At 42.1% G+C, this 23,319-nt stretch overlaps 2 protein-coding genes across 2 annotated transcripts; both read right to left on the bottom strand.

The window, feature by feature from the left end:
* Positions 1 to 8,654: 8,654 nt before the first annotated feature.
* slc20a1a (solute carrier family 20 member 1a) lies at positions 8,655 to 14,676 on the bottom strand. Its single transcript, XM_084025940.1, has 11 exons — positions 14,558 to 14,676; positions 13,049 to 13,654; positions 12,825 to 12,965; positions 12,642 to 12,727; positions 11,503 to 11,599; positions 10,576 to 10,695; positions 10,077 to 10,271; positions 9,525 to 10,005; positions 9,262 to 9,447; positions 9,094 to 9,178; positions 8,655 to 9,010 (listed from the first exon to the last, which is right to left on the bottom strand). The coding sequence occupies exons 2-11, from the start codon at positions 13,398 to 13,400 to the stop codon at positions 8,855 to 8,857; spliced, it is 1,899 nt and encodes a 632-aa protein (XP_083882066.1). The 5' UTR covers positions 13,401 to 13,654; positions 14,558 to 14,676; the 3' UTR covers positions 8,655 to 8,854.
* Positions 14,677 to 19,042: 4,366 nt separating this feature from the next.
* vgll4l (vestigial like 4 like) lies at positions 19,043 to 22,489 on the bottom strand. The gene is made up of 5 exons (XM_084023984.1): positions 22,260 to 22,489; positions 20,819 to 20,942; positions 20,478 to 20,733; positions 19,966 to 20,041; positions 19,043 to 19,866 (listed from the first exon to the last, which is right to left on the bottom strand). Exons 1-5 carry the CDS (start codon positions 22,324 to 22,326, stop codon positions 19,562 to 19,564), a joined length of 828 nt encoding a protein of 275 aa, XP_083880110.1. The 5' UTR covers positions 22,327 to 22,489; the 3' UTR covers positions 19,043 to 19,561.
* Positions 22,490 to 23,319: the final 830 nt, after the last annotated feature.

Raw genomic sequence — 23,319 nt, 5'->3', positions numbered from 1 at the left:
TGTCTTCTATTTTGTGGCAGCCTTCTATATACTTTAGTTGGACACATCTTATTGTACTGTGTCCAATTTCAGTCTGCCATATACTTGGTATTCAAGTTTATTGTTTATGTATTTTGATATGACATTCTTGTCTGGTATTTTGTGGCAGTCTTCTATATACTTTAGTTGGATGCATCTTATTTTACTGTGTCCAATTTCAGTCTGCCATATATTTGGTATTCAAGTTTATTGTTTATGTATTTTGATATGACATTCTTGTCTTGTATTTTGTGGCAGCCTTCTATATACTTTAGTTGGACACATCTTATTGTACTGTGTCCAATTTCAGTCTGCCATATATTTGGTATTCAAGTTTATTGTTTATGTATTTTGATATGACATTCTTGTCTTGTATTTTTTTTTCAAGTTTATTTTTTTTGTATTTTGATATGACATTCTTGTCTTGTATTTTGTGGCAGTCTTCTATATACTTTAGTTGGATGCATCTTATTGTACTGTGTCCAATTTCAGTCTGCCATATACTTGGTATTCAAGTTTATTTTTTTGTATTTTGACATGACATTCTTGTCTTGTATTTTTTTTTCAAGTTTATTTTTTTTGTATTTTGATATGACATTCTTGTCTTGTATTTTGTGGCAGCCTTCTATATACTTTAGTTGGACACATCTTATTTTACTGTGTCCAATTTCAGTCTGCCATATATTTGGTATTCAAGTTTATTTTTTTTTATTTTGATATGACATTCTTGTCTTGTATTTTGTGGCAGTCTTCTATATACTTTAGTTGGACACATCTTATTTTACTGTGTCCAATTTCAGTCTGCCATATATTTGGTATTCAAGTTTATTTTTTTTTATTTTGATATGACATTCTTGTCTGGTATTTTGTGGCAGCATCTATATACTTTAGTTGGATGCATCTTATTTTACTGTGTCCAATTTCAGTCTGCCATATATTTGGTATTCAAGTTTATTGTTTATGTATTTTGGTATGACATTCTTGTCTTGTATTTTGTGGCAGCATCTATATACTTTAGTTGGACACATCTTATTGTACTGTGTCCAATTTCAGTCTGCCATATACTTGGTATTCAAGTTTATTGTTTATTTATTTTGATATGACATTCTTGTCTTGTATTTTTTTTTCATGTTTATTTTTTTTGCATTTTGATATGACATTCTTGCCTTCGCCCAATGATAGCTGGGATCGGCTCCAGCCCCCCCGTGACCCTAAATACAGGATAAGCGGTAGAAAATGGATGGATGGATGGATATGACATTCTTGTCTTGTATTTTTTTTTCAAGTTTATTGTTTATGTATTTTGATATGACATTCTTGTCTTGTATTTTGTGGCAGTCTTCTATATACTTTTGTTGGACACATCTCATTGTACTGTGTCCAATTTCAGTCTGCCATATATTTTGTATTCAAGTTTATTTTTTTTGTATTTTGATATGACATTCTTGTCTTGTATTTTGTGGCAGCATCTATATACTTTAGTTGGACACATCTTATTTTACTGTGTCCAATTTCAGTCTGCCATATATTTGGTATTCAAGTTTATTGTTTATGTATTTTGGTATGACATTCTTGTCTTGTATTTTGTGGCAGCATCTATATACTTTAGTTGGACACATCTTATTGTACTGTGTCCAATTTCAGTCTGCCATATACTTGGTATTCAAGTTTATTGTTTATTTATTTTGATATGACATTCTTGTCTTGTATTTTTTTTTCATGTTTATTTTTTTTGCATTTTGATATGACATTCTTGTCTTGTATTTTGTGGCAGCCTTCTATATACTTTAGTTGGACACATCTTATTGTACTGTGTCCAATTTCAGTCTGCCATATACTTGGTTTTCAAGTTTATTTTTTTTGTATTTTAATATGACATTCTTGTCTGGTATTTTGTGGCAGTCTTCTATATACTTTAGTTGGATGCATCTTATTTTACTGTGTCCAATTTCAGTCTGCCATATACTTGGTATTCAAGTTTATTGTTTATGTATTTTGATATGACATTCTTGTCTGGAATTTTGTGGCAGCATCTATATACTTTAGTTGGACACATCTTATTGTACTGTGTCCAATTTCAGTCTGCCATATACTTGGTTTTCAAGTTTATTTTTTTTGTATTTTAATATGACATTCTTGTCTTGTATTTTGTGGCAGTCTTCTATATACTTTAGTTGGATGCATCTTATTTTACTGTGTCCAATTTCAGTCTGCCATATATTTGGTATTCAAGTTTATTGCTTATGTATTTTGATATGACATTCTTGCCTTCGCCCAATGATAGCTGGGATCGGCTCCAGCCCCCCCCCCCCCCCCCCGTGACTCTAAATACAGGATAAGCGGTAGAAAATGGATGGATGGATATGACATTCTTGTCTTGTATTTTGTGGCAGCATCTATATACTTTAGTTGGACACATCTTATTGTACTGTGTCCAATTTCAGTCTGCCATATACTTGGTATTCAAGTTTATTTTTTTTGTATTTTGATATGACATTCTTGTCTTGTATTTTTTTTTCAAGTTTATTGTTTATGTATTTTGATATGACATTCTTGTCTTGTATTTTGTGGCAGTCTTCTATATACTTTTGTTGGACACATCTCATTGTACTGTGTCCAATTTCAGTCTGCCATATATTTTGTATTCAAGTTTATTTTTTTTGTATTTTGATATGACATTCTTGTCTTGTATTTTGTGGCAGTCTTCTATATACTCTAGTTGGATGCATCTTATTTTACTGTGTCCAATTTCAGTCTGCCATATATTTGGTATTCAAGTTTATTGTTTATGTATTTTGATATGACTATCTTGTCTTGTATTTTGTGACAGCATCTATATACTTTAGTTGGATGCATCTTATTTTACTGTGTCCAATTTCAGTCTGCCATATACTTGGTATTCAAGTTTATTTTTTTTGTATTTTGATATGACATTCTTGTCTTGTATTTTTTTTTCAAGTTTATTTGTTTTGTATTTTGATATGACATTCTTGTCTTGTATTTTGTGGCAGTCTTCTATATACTTTAGTTGGATGCATCTTATTTTACTGTGTCCAATTTCAGTCTGCCATATATTTGGTATTCAAGTTTATTGTTTATGTATTTTGATATGACATTCTTGTCTTGTATTTTGTGGCAGTCTTCTATATACTTTAGTTGGACACATCTTATTTTACTGTGTCCAATTTCAGTCTACCATATACTTGGTATTCAAGTTTATTTTTTTTGTATTTTGATATGATAACATTTTGATATAATTAAAAATAAAATTGTTTGATTATTTTCTGTTAAGTTTACTTAAGTTTTTTTTTTGGCATTTTTTTGTAATTTGTAGTGTAAGTGGTAATCACTTTTTTCTACTTTTATATTACATTGTTTCATTAATGCTTTCATTTTGTGTATTACTTGCTTTTAATTGTTCAATTTCTTCCGTACATGACAAGGAGGACAGAGGTTTTTTACATGTAAAATTGTTTGATTATTTTCTGTTAAGTTTCCTTAATTTTTTTTTTTTTTATATTTTTTTGTAATTTGTATATATTATTTGATTTTAACTGTGGTATTTTCATAAGCCGGTGAGTCAGCAGGCAGGTAAGTGGTAATCAAGGTTCAGAGTAAATTTTTCTACTTTTATATTACATTGTTTCATTATTGTACATTTTGTGTATTCGATTTGAACTGTTCATTTTCTTCTGTACATGACAAGGAGCACAGAGGTTTTTCACATGTAAAATTGTTTGATTATTTCCTGTTAAGTTTCCTTAAGATTTTTTGTGGCATTTTTTTGTAATTTGTATATATTATTTGATTTTAACTGTGGTATTTTCATAAGCAGGTGAGTCAGCAGGCAGGTAAGTAGTAATCAAGGTTTAGAGTAAGTTTTTCTACTTTTATATTACATTGTTTCATTATTGTACATTTTGTGTATTCGATTTGAACTGTTAATTTTCTTCTGTAACAAGTTATGACAAGGAAGGACCTCTACAACTCATCTTGTCATGGTGACCAGTGACAAGAGTCCACTGACCAAAGACAAAGACAGTGTACAGTGTCATATTCACGGTTCAAGCACAAACACACACACACACACACACACACACTTTTAACTGTGGTATTTTCTTAAGCCGGTGAGTCAGCAGGCAGGTAAGTGGTTGTCAAGGTTCAGAGTAAGTTTTCTACTTTTACATTACATTGTTTCATGCATAGGCTGGGGTGTGGGAAGAGTTTGGGGAGGCCATGGAGGAGGACTACCGGTCGGCCTCGAGGAAATTCTGGAAAACCATCCGCCACCTCAGGAAGGGGAAGCAGCCCTCCACCAACACTGTTTACAGTGGAGGTTGGAGCTGTTGACTTCGACTGGGGATATTGTCTGGCGGTGGAAGGAATACTTCAAGGATCTCCTCAATCCCACTGACACGTCTTCCATAGAGGAAGCAGAGGCTCAGGACTCGGACGTTGATCCCCCCATCACCTGGGCCGAAGTCACCAGAGTCGTTAAGAAGCTCCCCGGTGGCAAGGCACCAGGGGTGGATGAGATCCGTCCTGAACGCCTTTAAGTCTCTCTGGATGTTGTGGGGCTGTCTTGGCTGACACGCCTTTGCAACATCACGTGGCAGTCGGGGACAGTGCCTCTGGACTGGCAGACCGGGGTGGTGGTCCCTCTATTCAATAAGGGGGATCGGAGGGTGTGTTCCAACTATCGGGGGATCAGGTTAATTTACTTCTGTATATGTATGACAAGGAGCACAGACGTATTTTGCATGTAAAATTGTTTGATTATTTATTTATCTGTTAAGTTTCCTTAAGTTTTTGTTGTCTGTATCTACATGTCGGCCCTGCGATGGACTGGCGTCCTGTCCAGGGTGAACCCTGCCTTCGCCCAATGTCAGCCGGGATCGGATCCAGCCCCCCCGCGACCCTGAATACAGGATAAGAGATAGACAATGGTTGGATGGATTTTCTTAAGCAGGTGAGTCAGCAGGCAGGTAAGTGGTAATCAAGGTTCAGAGTAAGTTTTTCTACTTTTATATTACATTGTTTCATTATTGTACATTTTGTGTATTTGATTTTAACTGTTCATTTTCTTCTGTACATGACAAGGAGCACAGAGGTTTTTCACATGTAAAATTGTTTGATTATTTTCTGTTAAGTTTCCTTAAGATTTTTTGTGGCATTTTTTTGTAATTTGTATATTTAATTTGATTTTAACTGTGGTATTTTCATAAGCAGGTGAGTCAGCAGGCAGGTAAGTAGTAATCAAGGTTCAGAATAAGTTTTTCTACTTTTATATTACATTGTTTCATTATTGTACATTTTGTGTATTATTTGCTTTTAACTGTTCAATTTCTTCTGTACATGACAAGGAGCACAAAGGTTTTTTCGATGTAAAATTGTTTGATTATTTCCTGTTAAGTTTCCTTAAGATTTTTTGTGGCATTTTTTTGTCATTTGTATATATTATTTGATTTTAACTGTGGTATTTTCATAAGCAGGTGAGTCAGCAGGCAGGTAAGTAGTAATCAAGGTTTTGAGTAAGTTTTTCTACTTTTATATTACATTGTTTCATTATTGTACATTTTGTGTATTCGATTTGACCTGTTAATTTTCTTCTGTAACAAGTTATGACAAGGAAGGACTTCTACAACTCATCTTGTCATGGTGACCATTGACAAGAGTCCACTGACCAAAGACAAATGCAGTGTACAGTGTCATATTCACGGTTCAAGCACAAACAAACACACACACACACTTTTAACTGTGGTATTTTCTCAAGCCGGTGAGTCAGCAGGCAGGTAAGTGGTAATCAAGGTTCAGAATAAGTTTTTCTACTTTCATATTACATTGTTTCATTATTGCTTTCATTTTGTGTATTATTTGCTTTTAACTCTTCATTTTCTTCTGTACATGACAAGGAGCACAGAGGTTTTTTACATGTAAAATTGTTTGATTATTTTCTGTTAAGTTTCCTTAAATTTTTTTGTGGAATTTTTTGTAATTTGTATATATTATTTGCTTTTAACTGTGATATTTTCTTAAGAAGGTGAGTCAGCAGGCAGGGTTGTCAAGGTTCAGAGTAAGTTTTCTACTTTTATATCGCATTCTTTCATTTTTGTACATTGACAAGGAGCACAGACATATTTTTTGCATGTAAAATTGTTTGATTATTTTTTATTAGTTTCCTTAAGTTTTTGTTGTCTGTCTCTACATGTCGGCCCTGCGATGGACTGGGTCCTGTCCAGGGTGAACCCTGAAGTTTTTTTGTGGCATTTTATTGTAATGTGTTATTTGGCCAGAACAGCTTTTTCTCTACACATTTTGTGTTGCTTTTTGGTAAAAGAAATAAGAACAAAAAGTACTTAAAAGTGATTTTATTCTCTCTCTAGCCAATGTTATTGACAAGTTTGTAGCTAGCTAAATCCATTAGCTAGCTCTTATCGTCAGAACTTTGAAACAAATGTAGAAAGCAATTATCCATTAGTTATTAAGGTTTGCTTGTAACTTATTTTTGCATGCATTAACTACAGGTAAGCTTTAGCAAGCAAATGGCCGATATGGTTATGTTTTCTGATGTTAGTAGGATCATTTTATGCTAGCTAAGTTAGCTTATGATCTATTGTCTTAAAGCATTATATGGAGAAAAAGCTGTGCTCTGGTCATAGTGAGGTACCCCTCAGATTTGATTGAAGATTTGATTTAACTGTAACTTGTGCTTTATTAATTTAGAGAAGATGCCAACGGATGCAGGAAGAAGACCTCCAGAGGACCACAGCAGATTTCCAGGGGTCTACACATAGGATAAAATATCACAACAGATGATGAGTGAGTAACACTTTCCAATGTGTTTTACTGACTGTACTGTGACCAAATGATCAAGCAACATTTGATTTAACTGTAACTTGTGCTTTATTAATCTAGAGATGATGCCAACAGATGCAGGAAGAAGACCTCCAGAGGACCACAGCAGATTTCCAGAGGACTCCACAGATAAAATATCCCAACAGATGATGATTGAGCAACACTGTCCAATGACTTTTACTGATTGTAGTGTGATCAAATGATCAAGCAGGGTTTGATTGAACTGTAACTTGTGCTTTATTAATCTAGAGAGGATGCCAACAGATGCGGAAGAAGACCTCCAGGGGACCACTGCAGACTTCCAGAGGACTCCACAGATAAAATATCCCAACAGATGATGATTGAGCAACACTGTCCAATGCACAGGGGTTGTGAAGTCGATCACCACTTCCCTGGTCTTGGCCAGAAGGAGATGGTTTCTTCTAAACCACTCCAAAAATCATCCACCAGCACGCTGTGCTCCTCCTCCGGTCCATCACTCATACACCAAACATCTGCAGACATCGTCAGAAAACTTCTGCAAGTGGCAACGACCCAGAGTTGGACTGTAAGTCTGTTGTGTGCATGGTGAAAAGATAGGGAGACGGCACAGTCCCTGTGGAGCTCCAGCACCACTAACGCCATTTCAGACAGAACACTGCCAAGTCAGGTTTCACCTGGGTTCTCACCACCTCCCATCACCAGGAGGGACGTCTTCCACAGCACCGGCAAAATGTGCAAACCAGCTTGTCCAACAGGGTGTAAGGAGGTCTACCGTGTATAGACTTCATGGACCTTATTTAATACCTCAAAACTATTCAATAAACTAATGTCAAATGTAAAAAAGAAAAATGTGGATATGCTGAGATGAATATAACAGTGAATCAGATTCTCCATGAATTAATGAATGTGTCAATTGAGAAGTGGAATTACAATTCAACCTATGAGCTGTGTTATACATTTCCTATCACAGTTCCCGAAAGAAAACCATGTTGTATTTTAAAGAAAACCACACACACACTGACAGCGTAGCTACGTATTCAAAACTACAACACACTACTACCAAAGTGGAGTGGGAATGCGTGTTTATCGCAGACATTATGGTGCTGTCACTATAGCGTTTTAATTACTTAGCGACCAGCTAACTTTTAGTTCAGCTAGCTAGCGTTAGCATATCTCGCTAGGAACAGTTTGACAAGATTTTTTTTTTAAATAAATATTTTTGTAACTTATTTTTTCGTTCGTGCCTGCTTACTATAATAATAAAATAAAAAAGCTGTAGTGGTTGCAACAGCAGCACCACCTTGTGGACTTTTCAATGTACTACATCAGCAGTGGCAGCTGTAGTTTGAAGCAGGTAAATGCTGGAGAAAATGTTACTGTAGAGAAAGATTAAAATATGTGTCTCTACATTGCTTGATGCAACTTTTGGAGAATCGTGTTCACAATTAATTACAATTCATTTTGTAGGTTATCATAGAAAACTATTACATCTGTACAGGTATAACTGATGAAACAGTGTTCAACATTTATTTCCCCCAAATACAGTCCACGAAAAAGAGTGTGGATGGTACAAACCATGTGTTTGTTTCATTTACAAGAATTTATGTTTTATTATTAATTTTAGTAACCCAGCCTTCCCAACCGCACACACTAAATAAGACTCAGTGGAAAATGTTTAATAGTGAGTAAAATACATAGAAATCCCTTCAAATCAAGCAACGTGTCATTTTATAACATCCAAAATATGCAAACATGGAATATAACTGTTATTTTGTTCTTCGTTTTTTTTTCAGTGAAAATTTAATGACTTGATTTTTTCATACAACAATGCTTTTATACAAATATACATTGGGATGTACAAGATCACAGGGTATTTGAACAGTGTTATTAGATCCTACGTCATTCATGGACCCTTAAAATGACTTTTGAATGGTTATTATGGACGTCATCAAAAGTTGAACCCCAAAAAATCTGTTGGTGGCGGTGGTCCGTCAGACGCTCACAGGACAACATATATGAAGAGCGCCATGATGGCGGCGCTGATCAGCCCGGAGATGGGGACCGTGACGAACCAGGCGATGAAGATGTTCCTGAACAGACGCCAGTCGACCGACTTCCTGGAGCGCAGCCATCCCACGGCCACCACGGATCCCACCTGCGTTGATAGAAAAAGACACGGGGTTTGTGTCTGCACAGAAAAAGGTGAAAACTTTTAATTATTTTTTTATTTTTTATCACCTTGCAGTGAGTTGTGCTGACAGGAAGTCCAATGTTGGATGCCACAACGACTGTAACCGCTGAGGCCAGCTCAATGCTGAATCCACTGAAATGGATGAAAGAGATTAATAAAAGTTTTGACAATGAGATGTATCAGAATTTTAGTCATTATAGGATATGATATGATACCTGGAGGGTGTAATGGGTGTCAGGTCTTTGCCCATGGTCTGCATGACCCTTCGCCCCCACACCCAGAGTCCGGCACAGATGCCCACGCCGCCGTACAGAAGCAACCAAATGGGCGTTGGTGCGCTGGACTCCACGGAGCCGCTCTCATACAGAAGCCAGAGCGCCACCAGTGGACCAATCGCATTGCTGGTGATGGAAATTGCTGGTGTTACGACTGTGAAGAAGCAGCACATGCATCGATCCCTCAGGAGGAAACCACCCACCTGACGTCGTTCCCTCCGTGAGCGAAGGAGCCGAAGCACGCCGTGAGTATCTGCAGGAACTGGAACAGCAAGGAGACGGCCGGCTGGTCCACCTCCAGCTCGTCCTCTTCCAGAGCGGGGGGGTCCTTTCCCGCTTCCTGCGTGGCGCCCTCCTCCTCCTGGACCACGCTGCCGTTGGTCGCCGTGGAGCTGTAGCTGCTGCCGCTGCCCACCCTCGGCCTCCCCTGCAGCACGCCGTCCAGCTCCCTGTGTTTGGGCTCGCCGCCCTGAATGCCGTATATGGCCATGGTGTAGGAGGTGTAGCTGTTGTTCCTCCTCATGGGCCGCTCCTCCGTGTCGCTGTCGCCGATGCAGTCGCCCACTTTGGCCACGTGGAGCTTGTGCAGCAGGTCTTTGTAGAGGCCCGAATCCTTGTGGATCGTGTGGGACCGTCCGCTGTGAGGATCCGTGATCATCATGGGGCCGAAGGGGCCGGTCAGACCTGAACCGGATTGTATTTAGTCACATTGTAGATATCGTTTTAAGGTTTTACAAAGTCGATTAATTTCTCACCATTGCCGACGTCCACGTCATTGTGATCCAGATCAGCTTCCTCCGAGCCGCCGAGTTTGAAAGCCACCGTCTGACTGTCTGCTGGGGGGGTCTGGGGTCGAGGGTCACGAGGCGCCGGGGGTCGCTCTGCTGGCTCACGTTGGCTTAGGTCCTTCTCCATCAGTGGAGTTTCACAGGGAGCAGCAGCTGTTTCTCCTGGAAGTACATCACAGTTCATGGAAGGTTACACAAGCTCGTTTCTGAATTTTGCATTCACGTAAATTTCAATACGAGCACAATATTTTTGTGGTGTACATAATCCATTATTATTTTTGTATTTTTATTGTATTTTTTTATAGTATTTTGTACTGCTTTGTTATTTGCACTATCCTCTTTGCCACTGTAAGCCTGTACATTTCCCCACTGTGGGCTAATAAAGGATTATCTTATCTTATCTTACGAGCATAAGATTTGGTTTTCATTTAAAATGCATTTGCCTGAAAGTGTCCGATGTACCCACGTTTGATTTTCTTCTTGAGGTACGGGCAGACGAGGAACCAGACGACCAGAGCCGTGACGACGGCGCAGCCCAGTGCGATGGAGAGCGTCCCCCACCACGGCACCCGGTCGAAACCCAACACTGTGCACACGGCAGAGCGAGACAACCCGCTCTCAGATAAGCCAAATAAAAAATATATATATTTTCACATACAATGGATGCAGCTGATTTTAAAATAGTAGAACAGAGAAACGGTTCAGAATTTTCACATCCCTTTACCGTTGAAATGACGAGACATTTTAACATCTAATAGTACAAAATAAACGTATCCAAAGTAACCACGCCCTCTTCCTGCCTCACGAGTTGTGGTCAAAATGTCTCAACGGCCTCCTCCAGTGTACCAGCGTGCCCTTCCAGACAACCCTATCAGCAGAAACACACTCAAATCTCCTCCAATCAGATGGTTCATAAGAGCGGCGTTGCAGGAGGGTAGTGTGCAGTATCAGTGTGAGAAGCTGCACTCTTTTGCATAGCAGCGTGTTATATCTCTTGAGCCACACACACACACACACACACACACACACACCGGCCTGCAGACTTCAGTGAAGGGCCCAGGCCGGCTGACTTCCCAATAAGTTCAAACCTGCAAATGAAACAAAAAGGAGTGGAAATCCTCCAAATGGATGAAACTATTAACTATTAGTGGTTTTCTTTCTCAACTGCTGTTTTTACGTTATTCTTGTCATGTTGGTGGATTAAACCAGATTAAATCACACAGAAATGCCAGGGGTAGATGCATTTCTGTTATTTGAAATTAAATGTTACCTCATTGTTCGACCGTCATCAACATCTCCTCTGTGCCTCTACTTGACATTTATTCAGACCTCATCCTGAATCAAAAGCATGGCGAGGGGGTGTAGTGGTGTAGTGCGTGGTCGCGGTACTCACTTGGCGCTCCGGTAAACATGATGGAGAAGAGGTTGATTCCCATGGTGACGGCGTAGAAGACGGGAAGGGATCTGAGGCCGTTGGGGACGGGGTCAGCCTGTGGGGAAATCACAGTGTGAGTGAAGGAGCTGGTCCAACATAGAGACACTTCTTCTGGATACTTTATAAATAACCAGGACTGATATTATAAACTATACGTGGTATTTCGTTAAAGGTGAACAGCAGCAGAATGACCCCTTCCTCCCCTACAAGTCGGTGAGATCGTTCACCTATTTTACATCACTTCCCTCGGCCAAGAGCGAGAGACGAGTGGAATCAAAACAGGAGGAAGACAAAACAGCAGGAACCCTCTATGTGAACCGGCTCATCCAGAACCGAACCCCTTCCCCGAGGATCCACATGCCATCCAGGTCACCTTCTCTCCAGCCGCCCTGCTATCTCAGACACAATCATCCCAGCTGCGATGACATCGTCCCGCCTGATAATACTGTTTGTGTACCAAACGCAGCTCGATCTGATCTGGTCTCTCTGTCCTTGTGTGCCAGAATTTTATCCTAACAACCTTTTTGCACCCAAAGACTACATTTAGTATAATGATGTAAAAATGTGACAACATTTGGTTCTGATTGACATTTTCTTATTATCAGTCTATTATTAGCACGTGGGACTACTGTGTTTATAGCTGTATTTACTCACACAGGCCTCTGAAGTACTTGAACTTCTCCCTTGAACATATCAAGGATTAAAGGACCCGTCTCTCTTGTCTTCACAGGTCTCCCTAAAGACCCGATTAGAGAGCTGCAGCTGCTCCGAGAGACCAAGAGACTGGATCTCTTCAGTCCAGTTCTGATTGCCTTGCTGCTGAAATGGGCTCTGAAAATAAACTTGCTTTGCCTTGAAACTGATGCATCAGTGTATGTATATATGATGTAATAATGTATATGATAACATGTCGGTCTTTGGAGGCAGATTTCTACAGGGTGACTATTATTTGTAATATAAGAATCCCTTTTGATGGAGGACTTTTCCTTGAAATGGAGTATTTGTATACAAATCGTACGACTTTAAACTCATGTAAAGGGTCTTAACACTTCCAGGTACACGTGTTTACCATGAGTAACCGTTAGGGTCGGCCTTACCTTGTTCAGAATGAATTTGCGAACGAAATAGAAGAGAATTCCGGACATGATGCCCGACAGCAGCGGCGACAGGAACCAGGACGCCACTTTAGATAGAAAAACACGTTTATGAATGAGGTTTTTTAGTCAGTATTTCAGATTTTCTTGCTCTAAAAGTGTGCAGAACAACAGTAGAATATCCACCGATGCGCAGCAGCTCCATCCATCTGACCCCTTGGTGACCTCTGGCTACCATGGAGAAGCCGATTGTGGCTCCAACAATGCAGTGGGTTCCAGAAATGGGGAGCTTCAGGAATGACGCGACCAGCTGCCACACGGCCGAGCCTGCGGGACACAGAACCAGGAGGCCTCTCCTCACAAATCTGAACACTCACGCGTCAAATATTACCGTGTACGCCACGCCTTACCACACATGGCGCTGATGGAGCCCGCCATCAGCACGTGCTCGGAGCCGTTGTACATCTGGACGTCGATGATGCCCTTGCGGATGGTCTCGCTGACCTTGGCACCGAGCAGCACCGAGCCCACCGTCTCGAACACGGTGGCCAGGATGCAGGCCTGCCGCAGCGTGACCACGCCGGAGCCCACCGCCGTGCCGAAGGAGTTGGCCACGTCGTTGGCCCCCACGGAGAAGGCCAGCACGAAGGCGATGACGAAGCCCAGCACCAGGAGCCACAAGTAGCCCGTCATGGCCGCCTGAGAGGCCACGGCCACGGTGGTGGCGGCCACGGCCAGACTCGCTAGTGTCGTCGCACCCATCACCACTTACAACCCAATTAAAACAAGCCGATGTGCTGATGTTTGACTTATGAGGTATTATGTGTTTCTAAATCAATTTCTAACCCAAAAATGGATTAAAGAACAAGTTCTTTTCCAGAAGTCCTTATGGGAAGAAATTAGAAATGTGTCGCTAGCTCGGTATGTCGGGTTTGTCCGTAGGCTTCATCACCAGATGACAGGATCTAGAGACCAGAGAGACGTCCATGGCGACGGCGAGCCTCCGATGACGCACTCTGCAAAAGAACAAAAACGCACACACACATCAACGCAGGAGTTAGTGGTTGGAAACAACATGGAGTTACACATTAACGAAGCCTCGAAAACAAGAGTCTGCAGGTGAGATTCACGAGGCCGTGGCAGAAGGGAAGTTCATGTTTATGGATCACATCAACGTGTGATATCTAAAGGCAGCGTGGAGTTATCAGTCAGCGTGGGAGGAGATCTGAGCCACGAGATGAAGCAAAGTGACAGAAATGTCATGAAAACAGTCATAAAGGTGCATTAATCCCCCCCAAAATCTAAAGAATACTCTCAAATTTAAAGGGTTGTTGATGATGCCAGAGGTGGGAAGTAATGAAGTACAAATACATTGAGTATTTCATTTTATTGTATTCAACTTTAGTTTGAATGCATTTTAGGGGAATTATTTTATTATTATAAACAGACACCAGTTTTAATTTCTATTTTGAGTACATGTCAGAATCTGTACTATCCCCTCCACTTTTACTTCAGTTTAGAAGTTAAATTACTTCAACTTTTACCAGAAAGTTACTTTTTAATTACTTTTACCAGAGTATTTTTTTTTAAACACAAGTATGTGTACTTCTACTAGAGATTAGGGTCTGTACTTCTGACTCTGTCATTTACACAAGGACTCATGTTGGACATCCTGGTAAAAAAAGTAAACATAGTGAAATCGAATGAACTCTAAGGCAGTAATGATGTGACTTGTGAATGAACATTCAGCAGCCTCCAAAAGAATTCCTGGCGGGTATTAAAATCACTAATTAATAACTAAATCCACGCAAAACTGCGAATAATCCAAAGTCAGCGCCGTTATAGAAGAACAGCGGTATGTTAATCTCCTCGGCTGATTTTACAAAAACAAAAACAATGAGAAAATAATAAATACTTACAGTTTGAGACCAAAGTCAATGTGTTTTTCTGCTGTTTGTGTCCAGCGCAGATACAGATAATAACAGGAAGAAGATGAAGAAGATGAAGATGAAGAGAGGGTGTTAATAGCGGCGGGTCTGCACCGTTTGCAGGCTGCTGCTTGCAGGCTGGTTTATATAGAGGGAGCCGGCTGAGTGACCGCCCCCCGTCATGAGACCGCCGCCGCTGCCTGCTCAGCTCGTTTGTTGGCAGGGAGAATAATTACAGTTTTCCTTTGATTACGTCTGTTTGGCTAAATATGAACCTGAAACTAAAATTACGGTTTTTTTTTTGTCCTCACACACGTTTTTCCTAAATATATCAGCGTGTTCCTATAAAGAGGTTGTTTGTTGTTGGGGTACTATGTTTAGGTCGACACACGTGCACGCGCAGCTTTTACACGCACGGCCCACATTTATCAACCAGGAGGATCTGATTATTATTTTGTTTTATATAAATAACGTGGTCGTCACTCTGGTGCCACCTATCGGCCAAAGTGAATATTACAATATTATATAAATAATTATAGGAGCATACCTGTGTAATTGTTATTTATCTACATCAGCAGATTCATCCCGTCTTTAACACACGTTGTGTGCATCAGTGTTTACTTTAGTCAAGATTAATTTACCTGTTTTAACTACAGTTTTCATTCATGTTGAAAGGGTGTAAAAAATAACACTCTACAAAACTATTAAAAGTCTGGTTTTATGTAATTAAACCTTTTAAAAATAACCGCGTTGTTTATTTGATCTAAAATTACTGTTTTTATCTAATAAAACCCATTAAAAATTCACGCATTGATATGAATCACGTCGGAAACTAGGGTGCACCTGTTATTAATGTCCGGCTGCTTCCGGTTGAAGTGGCCCGGGTGGAGCTAGCCGCTAATATCAAGTTCAAGAGAGGCTCATTTCGGCGAACGCTGACCTCAATAACAACCTCACTCAATGAACACGTGGTCCCTTGGCGGCATCCCATTGGTCAAAAGTTCTCGCTCTGATTGGACGTTGTGACCCCGGAAGTAGTGAGATGTTTGTTTGAGATGGCGCTCAACGTCGGTTTACGATCCGCAAATTAACGCAGAGAAGGAGAAACCGGTCAGAGAACAAGTTCCCAACACTCCCAGTATGAATGTGGGGAAGACGGACTGGGAGAAGTAGAAAAAAACAGGAATCTATGGCGCGACTGTTGCGTCTTTCAGTACGAGGCCCGAGGACTAACTTTTAGCCAATCGTTGACCTCCTTTGTTCGTTGGTTCCGCCCTCTGAGCTGTCAATCACAGCAGAGCCAAGAGAGCCGGCGGGCCGAATGTTATTCCGCCTGGAGAAGTAGTTCCCTTCAAGAACTGAGTTTCTACCTGGAATTTGAGCCAAAAAGAGGATTTTAACGACGAGGTGAGTTTAAACTAACGTTGACAGACATTTTCAAGGTTTTACATTCTTTCACATTTATTGAATGTGGACAAAATTTAAACAAACTATCTCGAAAATAATGTAATTTGGTAAACATGGTGGAGGTTTATGTAAGCGAGGTGGCCGATGTAACGCCGGTATGGTCCTTTCTTTTTTCATCCATCCAACAACTTTTTAAAATCATATTTTATTGCATTAGTTTCTTATCTAGACTTGAATGATTAACAGTATGAAATGCAGCATGTGTTTCACTTCTCTGCATGTCAGTGTTAAAGATTTCCATCAGCAGGAAAATACCACCGCGTGATCACGCTGCACACTGAAGCTCATACTATGGAGAATCAGCTGTGGTGCTAATAGCTCATTGAACAAGTGCAGCCAAGCAAAACTTTGTCACTGATCAACCTCAACTAGAGCATCAGGCCGCCTTCAGCATCAGCACATCTGACTCCAAAACTGCTGATGGACTTCCTCTTCATCACTCATTTATTTAGTGCACATGAACCTGCGTGGAATACTCTGACCTCTGTGGAGTCATGTGACCGGTGGGGATGGAGGTGACGCACAGCTGTGGACGGCAGGCAGCACACTTTAACTTTAACCTGCACCGTTTGCTTCAGTCCGGTCTGATGTTCACAATGAGACATTTAGATGATCAATAACTATGTTATTGCTCTATTTATTGTTCTTTTTTTAATCAGGCTTCACAATATCCATACTAACCCCATACTCTGTCTATCTGTCTGTCTGTCTGTCTGTCTGTCGGTCTGTCTGTCTGATTGATGCTTTAGTTCTGTTGTAATTCAACAACAAACACATAACGTTTGAATGACAGAAGAGACTGTTTTACAGTCTTTTCAGGGTGTTTTTGTTTTCCTCTCACTGAGCGTCTTCATCCAGAAAGATGTTCTGTTATTGAACCAACACCAGGCTTTCTTCTCATCTTTGTTGTCTGTTAAGATATTCACGTTTTTTTCCCACATCCCATCTCTTGCTGCTGTCGGCTGAATAAAAGCTGCCAGTTTTAGAATCGTGAAGCCGAACGATCATCATTTAAACAATAATCCTGATGTCTTAGAGGGGGGGGGGGGCGACCGAGAACCTTGAAAATGAATCACAGGCTCCTCCACAGCGGGATCGTTCCACGCCATCGTGTTCTCACGAGATTAAAGCAGTGACAGTTTCCCAGGGGGCTCGGCCAATCCTCGGTGCTGCGGTGCGTCCTTAATTATCACCGCCGCAGTCAAATTGAGTTAAATGTTGTTTTCTGTCATGTTTGAGGGATTCACTATTGTAATTATCTTTTATTGTTGTCCTCAAACAACAATGTGCATTTGTTTTGAAGCGGCTTGAGAAGGTTTTACTCCTCACGTTCTCATGAGCTTTCAGCTCGGTCGTGCTAAACAACTTATCTTACACGGCAAACTTGCAAATACATATATTTATATTTATATGTATGTGTGTGTCATAGTTAATGCATCACATTCAAAGTAAACAGATGGAGGTATTTTAAAGATCCTGAAATTCAAGTTAAGAACCTTTCACATTTAAAACGGTGTAAATGTAGACTCACTTTTTGCAGATTTATACCAAACATTGTTTTTTTGAGCACATTATGTTGATTAATTTTGGATGAGAAACATAATCCATGTGTCAAATGATGTGGAAGTGGAAGATGTGCAAACTGTCGTGGAGTCGCCTCCTAGTGGTAGACTAGTAAGCTACGTTTACACACTACGAGCCTTTAATGATTTTTTTTTTTGTTTGTTCTCATTACTTTTGAATTGTAGCCAATATCAGATCCCAGTGGGAACTGGTCTTGGGTCCTGAACTGACCCATATGTGCAGAATTGAGTGACCTAAAAGCTGCACAAATTCAGATTATTATATATTTCAGTCAGACTCAGGTCGCATCGCAAAACATCAGACCTGTATCTGATTTAGGACCACGTATGAAAGTGGCCAAATCTGATTTAAAAATATCAGATTGCATGTTAATTTTTGTGAGGGAAAAAAACATATCTGAGTCTCAAATGAGAAATATGAGATTTGGTTCAGCCTGTAGTGTCTCTGTGTGGAGCAGGATTCAAGTTGACCTGCAGAGCTGAGCTCATTGAGTGAATTCTGCAGTTTAAAAGTTCCCCTCAGCGCCTCTAGATGGCGACGATGGCCCCTGTGCAGATGCAGCTGATGAACATGGTGCTCCATGTGGAAATATGAGTCTCGCCACTAAATGAGGAACAGAAGGAGTAAGCAGCAGCAGCTTGGTCTCCGTGTGAACGGGACCGACGTTTAACTTCATGTAACCATGGAGACGACGGTGAGAGGCTTTGTGCCGACGTCTCAACTCGAACCACCCGGTGACGTCAGCTAGTACACCGTTTTTAATGGTTTATTATAACTTCTACTCAATCCACATATTTCCCTATTCTCCTTCCTGTTTTACAAACTTGTCTGAACATTCAGGTTATTTCCCCACATCTTCAAAATCATCATCAAGAGGATTTTTGTTTTTTTATGTGGTTTATCATATTTAAAAAAAAAAGTAAGACAAGATAGGACATGCAAATAAGTAACTGAAGACACGAGGCTGGTTCTCATGCTCGGGCCTATATTAGCCCAACCCTTCCTTCCCCTCTTCCCTCCCTCCCTCCCTCGCTCCCTCCCTTCCTCCCTTGCCAAACAGGATCTGTAGGATCTTTCTCAAGGGACAGGAATGTCAGAACACAAGGCCTGCTGCCTGCTGGGACATGCACCCTACATTCCCTCAAACTTACAGGAAAATAAAAGTCATACATCCATTTAATTTCCCGTCCGTGTGTGGCAACACAGCTTTCTGTGTAAAAATGCACCGGAGGTGCTGCAGACGCACACTGACTCACTGATGTCTGGCTTTCTCCCTGCCCAGGACTCTAAAGAAAAGGTGTTGGTCACCGCACGACCTTCAAGATCAAAAAGGGCTTTTAGTCGGAACAATATCCCAAATTAAAATGTATTCCGTTTTTCTCTGTTGCTGTTTTTTATCCAAATAAACACTCAAAGCTATTAAAGGATTTTTAAATGTTTTTATTTTTCCAAAGTCTTTTAAAAAATCTCTTTTGTGCACAGCTGATAAGCATAATATAAAAACAGCAGACAAGCTCGTCGTCATTTAGACTATAAAAGGAAAACCCAGGTTTCATAAGAACATAAATATAATACAATACAACTGTGGCGTTTCCTAAAAGAACGACACAAAATCAGAAGAAATGTTAAGGATTATTTGGCTGATTTTTTTTTTTTTAAATGTTTACAAAAATCATCCCGCATCACCGTCTACAGTATCTCAGGTAATTCAGACGCTAAAATGGACAAGCTGAGCGCAGAAATGCAACAAAACACGGACGGCCCCGTTCCATTCGTCTGCATCGATGCGATCCCAAGTGGCGGCGATCCGTTAGCTCGCCCTCTCCAACGCTAGCGCCGGTATTCCCCCGTCGCTCGACAAGCAGAGCTGCACGCGGCCGAAAGTTTGAAAAAAGTCACAGTTTTGTTCCCGTGTGGGAGGCGGGCAGCGGCGCCCCCTTGCTTTTAATTGATGGACCAGCGGCTGGAGGTCGGCGACGAGCCGCCGCCGCCGACCTCTTTGTGGGACCCGTTGGGGCTGTGGCTGTAGGCCGGGGAGTGGGTGACGCTGGGGCTGCTGGGAGGTGTGGAAGAGCAGGAGGAGGACTTGGACTTGATCTGGAGCCACTTGTCTCCCAAGGCCTTGGCGAAGTGGTCGTCCACGGAGACGCTGATGGAGAGCTGCTGGGAGCGAGCCTTCTGGTAGTTGGCGCCGAGGCTTCGCTGGAAATGCTCCTCGACGCCGCGGTCGTACTCGCACCGGGAGGTCACTGGAGGAGGACGAGAGAGAGACGCTCGGTGAGTCGGGATTCTGCATCGTGGTGATGAATCAGGGGAGCGACTGTCTCGTGGGTGGGTGCCGGACTCACCTGGGCCTCTGTGGACCTCAGACCTGCAGGAGGGGCTTCTGGATGAGGAGACGCAGGTGATCACAGAGGGACGCATCTGAAACACAGAAACAAACATGTTTCCTCTTTGTCCATTAAACCTGCTGCTACGACAAAACAGCAATTAAAAAAAAATCATTTAAAAACTGATTAAACTGGTCGGGTTTGCCCCCCTCCCCCCCCTCCACACATGCAGGTCAAAGAGAGAGCAGTCTGTTTGGTCTTGTTGATGGAATTCCTGCCTCCATTGCTCACATTTTCTCCCTGAATCCGGCTGGATCGCATAGCGAGGACAAGCTCGGGCCTGCAAGGAACTCTGGGAAGGAGAAGATCGGGATTTGCCGACTACGGATTGGAAGATGTTGCCGTCGGTAGCCTGGAGCAACACTACAAAGGGACAGTACAGTCCCGCCATTCCTCGTGAGTTACGACAAGACAGCCGTGACCTTTTTACTGGATAAAGCGCACAGTTGAGGTCATGAGCGGCGAATTACCTGGATCTGAGTGGGGGCGGGGCTTTTGGTCTTCTCCTCGGTGCACTCGGGGTCCTTCCTTGGCTTCTTGATGAGGGCGAGTGGTTCGTCCATGATGGGAGCGTAGTACACGTGGCTGGGCAGAGGGCTGGTGGGGCTGGGGGTCGGACTCCAGGTGGACGTGGGACTCTGCGGCCGGTTGAACGCCACTGGCGGCGGCGGCGGTGGTGCTCTATGGGGGGTTTTACCGATGCTTCTGCTCAGCGCCCGCTCTCGCCTGAAAAATTTATTCAAAATCAGGAAACTTTGCTTGCATTTTGACGGAAGCATGGGTGTTAAATGGTGAAGGCGCCTGGACTGACCTTTCCTCCAGCGTCAGGCCTCGCTCGTGGCTGCGCTTGCGTTTGACCGGATGCACCGCCGGGGCTCGAGCGCGGTCGTTGGCGATGTGTCGGTACCGGTCTTCGCTCCTCAGGTGGGGCTGACCTGAAACCCACAACATAATCATAAGACGTGAGAACACATAAAGTCACCCGGGCTCAGAAGGACAAAACGACGGTTTACTGGCATCGATGACGTTGCCGCGGTGACGCTGGTGTGTGACATTCAGTAATGAGTAACTGCTTGTTTTGATCCACGATGTCGACCTGCATGACTGCTACTATTCGTGGGAAAAACTTTTTTTTTTTTTTGGCCACCGTTAATTGTAAACTCCGTTAAGTCGCAGAACTCGATCTACCTGATCGCCGAGGGTTACAACACTCACACAGCTGATGCAGTGCTAACGGTAAATGTTGTTTTTCTGCATAATGCTGGCATCGGGCCCACGTCATCGTCGTCACGCCAAAATCAACAGTTTGTTTTTAAACGGGGCGCCACTCACATCTAACTGCTTTTTTAAGTTCTTTGACGACCCTGATTTGGGCGGCACCCGTCTGTGAAAGGGCCATTAAAGGTGAACACACACACACACATTGGATATTTGCAATTACACAAGTTGAAACACATCAAGGAGAAGCCGATGTGTTGAAATTCAGCGTATATTCTGACTGAAAGTGAGATTATTTCCTGTGTCTTAATCAAAGCGTCTCTTAGTGAGTTCAGACATCGGGGCTGATGGTTTTACGTTAAATTAAAACTCATCACTCTCATTTTGAAAAAACACTGTCTGCAAATGCAACCCCATTGTTTGACTGTATTCTCCGTCAATCCGCGTTGGAAGTGAGGAGCTGTATTCAAATCACTCATTCATGGAGTCACAACAACATCCAGAGTAGTCAGACAAAGGTGGGTGATTATGTGTGTGTGAACTGTATGACAATAAGTCCGTCCAACGTCTTCTTCACACCCCAGAGAGTTCACTCCAATCCACATTTCCTCCTGACACACACTCACTCACTCACACAGAGTGCCATTGTGGAGGGGCAGGTACAACCACACCTATGCTGATTTTCTAGAGCCTCGGGCATGGATATTTATTCCCCTGTTAGCAGGCTGAATGTGCTGCCTGACCTTCTGTGTTTACAGACGCACGTCACACACGGCAACTCACACGATCCTGCCTTTAACCTCTCCGGGAAGCCAACGAGGAAATCATATTAACAGTACAAGTGGCTCAATATTATACGACACATATTATACTCATTTAATAACCGGATGTGGCTGTCATCACATATTTGACACTGTGTCAACATGAATGCCAGTTTTGGAATCATATATAACACCATTATAACACGTTTAAAATGTGAAAGCACAGATTAGATTGCACTCATCAGACTTTAAATCAGTAAGAAAGAGGCTCACCTTCCAGGATGTAGACCTTGAAGCCGCTGCTCATCCGGGTGATGTACTGGAAGTTGGCCACGGCCATGTCTGCTGTCTGTGTGGAGGAGCAGGTCGCGGAGGAGCAACTCTTCTGCTGCAGCTTGCTGGAGAACACAATGAGGTTTGTGTTGGGGAGGAAAAAAAACTGGTAATGAGATGCTTGGCTCCGAGCTCAGCCAGGTAAAGTGTCGGCAGGTGAGTGCAGATAGGCGCAGTGGCCTCCCCTGTGACTCACTCCCTGCGTTCTGATTGGCTGCTGGGTGGAGGTGGAGAAGGGGGGGTGTTGTTGTTCCTGCAGGCGGGATGAGCTCACAGGTGAGCCACTCTCACAGGTAAGAAAGTCCCTCAGGATTTATTTCTTATTGCACGAGAATTTGGTCACGAATCACTTTTTTTTTCTTCTCCACACTTTTTTTTTTTTTTTTTCTGTATCCCCTCGAGGAAAGTGAAGTGTGCCTTTTGTTTCCTCCAGGAATCACCACCTGCCCCCCCCCCCCCCTCTTCCCCAATCTGCAATCTCACCAAACCGCATTTTTCCGAGCTCTGAGCCCACCGGAGCTGCCGTCATTCCGCTGACCTGCCCAAACACGCACGCAGCTGCAGCCCCGCCGCTAATCCACAAGGCTTCTGTTGATGGCCAGACAAAGAGGCCTAAGTCCCGAGAATGCCGCCGCCATGACAAACACGCTCACACGGAGGAGTTTGGGGCCGCACGTAAGAGTCTTTGGAGGACATGTGACCCCAAAACATCTGGGATTCATATGCAAACATGTCATATTTGATTTGTTGCCACATTAGTGCAGCTCCTCTGTTAACCTGTCAAATCAGTTTAATGCACATTTCTGCCCTGCAAGCATGCAAATATGTTGTGAGCTCATTTTAAGCGCGACAGTGAACCCCTGTGGCTGTACGGTGCCATTACATGCAATCACGATATACAGTATATACTGTCACTTACACATTCCAGGCAGTGTAACATTTTTAAAATGCAAAGAATCTGTGTTTAACATGTAAGGAATCTTTGTCAGCGTGTTTCTAG

This window comes from Eutrigla gurnardus, assembly GCF_963514095.1.
Source record: "Eutrigla gurnardus genome assembly, chromosome: 13".
Lineage (NCBI taxonomy): Eukaryota > Metazoa > Chordata > Actinopteri > Perciformes > Triglidae > Eutrigla > Eutrigla gurnardus.
The sequence above is the reverse complement of the archived record's forward strand: the minus strand, read 5'-3'. Positions and strand labels throughout refer to the sequence as shown.

What these genes read in the sequence shown, in the direction of transcription:
- slc20a1a (XM_084025940.1), bottom strand. Translation starts at nt 13,400, where the DNA reads ATGGGTGCGACGACACTAGCGAGTCTGGCCGTGGCCGCCACCACCGTG. An exon ending in CCTCAAGAAGAAAATCAAAC is followed by an intron (nt 10,272 to 10,575) that starts GTGGGTACATCG and finishes ATGTACTTCCAG; the next exon opens with GAGAAACAGCTGCTGCTCCC. An exon ending in CACGGAGGGAACGACGTCAG is followed by an intron (nt 9,448 to 9,524) that starts GTGGGTGGTTTC and finishes TTCCATCACCAG; the next exon opens with CAATGCGATTGGTCCACTGG.
- vgll4l (XM_084023984.1), bottom strand. Translation starts at nt 22,326, where the DNA reads ATGGCCGTGGCCAACTTCCAGTACATCACCCGGATGAGCAGCGGCTTC. An exon ending in CAAGGTCTACATCCTGGAAG is followed by an intron (nt 20,943 to 22,259) that starts GTGAGCCTCTTT and finishes TGTGGGTTTCAG; the next exon opens with GTCAGCCCCACCTGAGGAGC. An exon ending in CCGCCCCCACTCAGATCCAG is followed by an intron (nt 20,042 to 20,477) that starts GTAATTCGCCGC and finishes TCTGTGTTTCAG; the next exon opens with ATGCGTCCCTCTGTGATCAC.